Raw genomic sequence first — 4,729 nt, forward strand, 5'->3', positions numbered from 1 at the left:
GAAACAATAGGAAATACCATTAGATGGTTGTTGTCAGCATCCTTCCAATAGCTTGGAGAAGAGTGTTGGTGAGAACCATGGGTGCAAGAAGACCGGAAATGCCTTGTTGAAAAGTACTAGTGACACCAAAAAGGAATGCCCTCATAGTCCAAAATTTGTTTTCATGGTAGCTCACACACTTTCAGGGATATCTTAGTAGGAAGTTGTTTGGAAAGATCTAAATCCCCAAAAATCCTAGCATTGATGTTATGGGAGAATAAACTATTATTAAGGGCTAACATGAGAAACCGCCCTAGTGTATTACAAATAGCTTCATAGGTAGAGTTGTGCTAGGTAAGACAATCTTACCCATTTCAGATAGAATGCATTCACAATGTTCTGATATATGTCAATTTCTAGGAAAAAATAATCCCTCAACAATTTTTATATAAATTTTTAGAGATATATATTATAAATATATCATTGTAAAATGTAAGAAGATATTAAATTTCACAAATAATTTTACGCGAAATTAAATTTAAAGAGTAGAGGTCCCTTAATATGTAGATGCCTTGTAACACAAATAGAATTGAATGTATTATTGTAAGATTGAAGAGCTATAAAGCTTAAAAGCTTTGACTGGTGAGTTAAGAGTGCTGCTCATAAAGCTAATCAACTCTATCATAGCTTTAAGAGCTCCTTAGTATGTCAATAGACATAAAAAGAATGAACACTACTTCGCGAGAGGAGGAATGCTCTGAGAATTTCTGAACTAATTTTTGCGATCCACCTGAGTTTTTGCCTTGACAAGCCTATCGTAATTGTGATGGAAATACCTCTCACCCCAAGCTCTCGCCTCTTCAACAGAAGCACTCCTGTTGATAGCATTACCCAGATCAAGGTCGAGATAGTTCACGTACGCAGCCCTTGGGGAATGGGACACATCACGCTCCATGTATTTGTAAAGCTTCCTCATCCATTCAATGTAGTGATCATCCTCACTTCTGTTGGTCCAGGATACCTTATACTGAATTTCGAACAATGTCCCCTTCCGCTGAGGAAACGGCAATGCAGTCGATGGTATCCTGTTCATAATTCCTCCTAGAGGAGAGAAAAGGACTTTGGCGTTCACCTCCTCTTTCATGGTCGACCACAGTCCTCGCAGAGCAGGTTTGGGAAGAGGGGTTTTGCCGAAATCTGACTTGATTTTGAAGAAAATTTTCACTGTAAAATATCGGTTTGTCAATTGGCTCACGTTGGTGGTATCAAAGTTGCCGATTGTCTCTATCCATTTCTTTTGTTTACAATCTGCAGCCACCATTCCCAACTCCGGGAAGATCTTGCCTATTTTAGTCAGCAGCTCGGGCTGACGTCCCACGTATATTCCATGGAACGATGCGCTGATGGTTGTGCTGTTGTTCACTTTTATAGTGAAGGTTTGTACTCGCATGAAGATATCTTCCTCCATTTGAGGACCCACGTATTGCCATCTATGGACAGCCTCCGTGACATTGTCTGCACCGGTTTTTAACACTGAAAGCTGTCAAAATGGTAGGCACGCTCACCAGCTGGAGTTTCCACGCATATACAACTCCCCAGCTGCCATCGCCGCCGCTTCTCACAGCCCAAAACACGTCTTCTCCTATCGTGTTCTTATTCATCACCTTCCCTGACGCATTTATCAGCAGAGCATCCAACACGTTATCAGCTGCAAGGCCGTATTTTCTCGACAGGAAGCTCAGGCCTCCGCCGGCAATATGACCGCCAGATCCGACAGTATGGCAAACTCCTGCAGGAAACGCCAGGTTAGGAGAACTGTTTGCAATGGCAAAGTAAACTTCACCCAAAGTTGCGCCCGCTTATACCCAAGCAGTCTTTCATTTTACGTCCACTGTTATTTTGTTGAGCTTGAGCAAATCGATGAGGACGAAGGGCACGTCGGACGTGTAGGAGAGCCCCTCGTAGCTGTGCCCTCCGCTTCGCACACGAATCTCCCACCCATGTTGTATGCTACACACCACAGTGTGCTCCAGTTGGCTTTGGCTTTCAAGAATAATGATAACAAAAGGCCTGGGTGTATCAGGCTCTGTGAATCGAAGATTTTGGGCGGAGAAACTCAACAGAGTTGTAAAACTCAGAAGTAGATGAGGAGATGCTTGTAACGTTTATCAGGCCACTGGAAAGCAAGCATGACAATAGTCCTTCACCATCTCCGTTTTTGGCTGATGTGGCAGTGGTGGAAGTGCTGTAAACAACGATAATCAAAATGAAAAGAGTAGAAAACCTAGCCATCTAGTATATAGATGCTTTGTGGCAATATTCTTCAATCTTGCCCAATTCATAGACATAGGGTTGGTGATCTCTGCTAACAAATGTGACCAATTCTCAACCTAATTCTGTGGATAAGCTCGTGGGACGGTGGATCCTGACTTTGTAATTTGATTATATTCCCGAAACTCTGGTTTTTTTATTTTCTTAAACAAAATAAGTTGTTAAATAAGCTTGACTGTTTGGCATGACCGGCAGCTGCAATCCGTTCTCTATACGTCCAAGCTTACTACAGTCGAATTAATGGTGTCAACGACGTTACAGCTTATTATGCTAATATTATTGAAACGACGAATTCGATATATATATTTATTAACTGATCATAATGACATCAATGCTTGAATTCTACTGCAAATAGTTTGGGAGGCTTTTTCTTAACGTTTCATTTAAAATGTTTGTGAACCAATTATCTTTGCCATAAGCAGCCGACACTTCGCTGTAGGGACCACCATCCCGTGAACGTTGGGGTTATCTTATATTTGCAGTCAAGTTAATCTTTTTCTTGTAGTAATGTCTAATATCAGTTAATTAATTTATATTGTGGTTAGCAGTCATATATATAATTATCTCTAATTTTTTAATTAGACAAGTCTTTCTCTTTCTTTTTTCAATTATTAGACAAATGTTAAAAAATGGGTTCAAGAAAAATATATATAGTCTTTTTTATTAGATAGTGGTTATAATATTCTAGTTTTACATATTCATTTACAATTAGAATTATAATTCTTAGAATCTAACCACTCCATCATTTTGGGAGAGTTAGAATTAGATCTATGAAGATATGTCCATTTCAATCTTAAATAGGGAACGCTATTACAAGAGAAATGGATTAAAATTATCATAGTTGACCTATTACTATAGGATCTTTTCTATGGATGTTCTCTATCCTTGAAGCTTAAGACTTTTTTGGGCAAGTGGTACATTGAGCCATGGAATCTCTTTTCCACCTCTCCCAAGACATACACAATTCTAGGGCCCTCAAATTGAATGAATGTGATCACTCTAATGCTAGGGAAAACTTAGATGGTTATACAATCATGGATACTTTTAAGAAGTGTTAATAGTAGGCAAGGATTACTAGAAAAATGGTATCTATGTTTCAATGTTATCACTAAATCTTTTTCAATCATTCTTGTTTGGGTGTGCTTACTAAATTTGTCTATAATTTTTGTATTCTTTTTACTTTGTTTAAATTTGACAATTTCATCTCACTTCTTGACATTTTTTAGCTGTGCTGGTATTTTTGTTTATGCGAGCATATCTTGATAAACTTAGACACTTCTAAGTAGTTATTGATATACAATGCTCTCAAGGATGACAATAAGATATTAATTCAAAATTTTGATCATAAATAAAAAATTGAATTTGATATACTACCTATCTCTATAATATATTACAACATTATTACCTATAGAAAACTTCCTCTGAAACGAACTTTTTTTGAAATATAAAATAGATCTAAACTATTATCATATTACCAAATTTTTTCCCCACATTAATATTCTTCTCATATATTTGAGGAAGTTGGTTTCTGTCTTACAAAAATTGGTAAGTTGTCATCCCCTTCTCCACAAAGTGCTTAGTCCCACACTAAAGGTGTCATAAGTGGTATTACGATCTGAGATCCAAGATTCTATGGAAAGGATTGTTACCAATGGATACGTGTTATAAAGAAAAATACGCTTTATTCTGTTTTACAATAGGAATATGTTGTAATTTTTGTTGTGGTTGAAATTCCGAACTATGAATTAGCTGTCTAATCTGGAATGAACTCCAAGCTGTCTTACAGTCAATGATTATTTGCCATTTCGAATTTAAACCTTATTTAACCCACCACCATTTCGTAGAGATCCAAACACATATGCTCCTTAGGATAGTACGATGCAATGTAAACCTACCTGGGAAATGATATAATAGATCATATTGAAATCGTCAATACCAACCCCATTATATACCTTGCAGCATAACCTATTCCTAATCAACGCGCATACTGATTATTAACGGATTTTATCGTTAATATACAAACCTGGACGTAAGAGGCTATAATAATCGGTACACAGTATTTTTACAAAATCCCTCCCATTGTATAGAATGCATCGTTAAGATATAACCCTATTCACATTCATGGCCAAATAGAATAATCTTAACCCGATTCATACTTGGACAAATAGGATGCTTTTATATTAAGCTTGACTTACGGTTTATATTATTTTTATATATTTATCAATTGTTTTTTAGATTTTCTTCTACTTTGCGTTTACTTATATATATTTGTTTCATCATTTGAAATTATAATATTATATATTAATACTTTCTTTTTCTAGTGTTTCAAAATTGACTCGGTTCAGCCTTGTGGTGCACATGAAGGAATATGCAGTTAAAATATTCAAACTAAACACTGATTATCTATGTACATGATGAC

At 36.6% G+C, this 4,729-nt stretch overlaps 1 protein-coding gene across 1 annotated transcript; it reads right to left on the reverse strand.

The window, feature by feature from the left end:
* Positions 1–751: 751 nt before the first annotated feature.
* Positions 752–2,271, reverse strand: LOC131074737 (berberine bridge enzyme-like D-2). The gene is made up of 4 exons (XM_058011412.1): positions 2,101–2,271; positions 1,866–1,989; positions 1,569–1,768; positions 752–1,519 (listed from the first exon to the last, which is right to left on the reverse strand). Exons 1-4 carry the CDS (start codon positions 2,269–2,271, stop codon positions 752–754), a joined length of 1,263 nt encoding a protein of 420 aa, XP_057867395.1.
* Positions 2,272–4,729: the final 2,458 nt, after the last annotated feature.

This window comes from Cryptomeria japonica, chromosome 7, assembly GCF_030272615.1.
Source record: "Cryptomeria japonica chromosome 7, Sugi_1.0, whole genome shotgun sequence".
Classification (NCBI taxonomy): domain Eukaryota; kingdom Viridiplantae; phylum Streptophyta; class Pinopsida; order Cupressales; family Cupressaceae; genus Cryptomeria; species Cryptomeria japonica.

Bases quoted from the DNA above. Each gene is read 5' to 3' on its own strand.
- LOC131074737 (XM_058011412.1), bottom strand. From the start codon at position 2,271: ATGGCTAGGTTTTCTACTCTTTTCATTTTGATTATCGTTGTTTACAGC. The intron at 1,769-1,865 runs GTAAAATGAAAG...CGTTTCCTGCAG, and splicing joins TCAACAAAATAACAGTGGAC to GAGTTTGCCATACTGTCGGA. The intron at 1,520-1,568 runs GTATATGCGTGG...CCATTTTGACAG, and splicing joins GCGATGGCAGCTGGGGAGTT to CTTTCAGTGTTAAAAACCGG.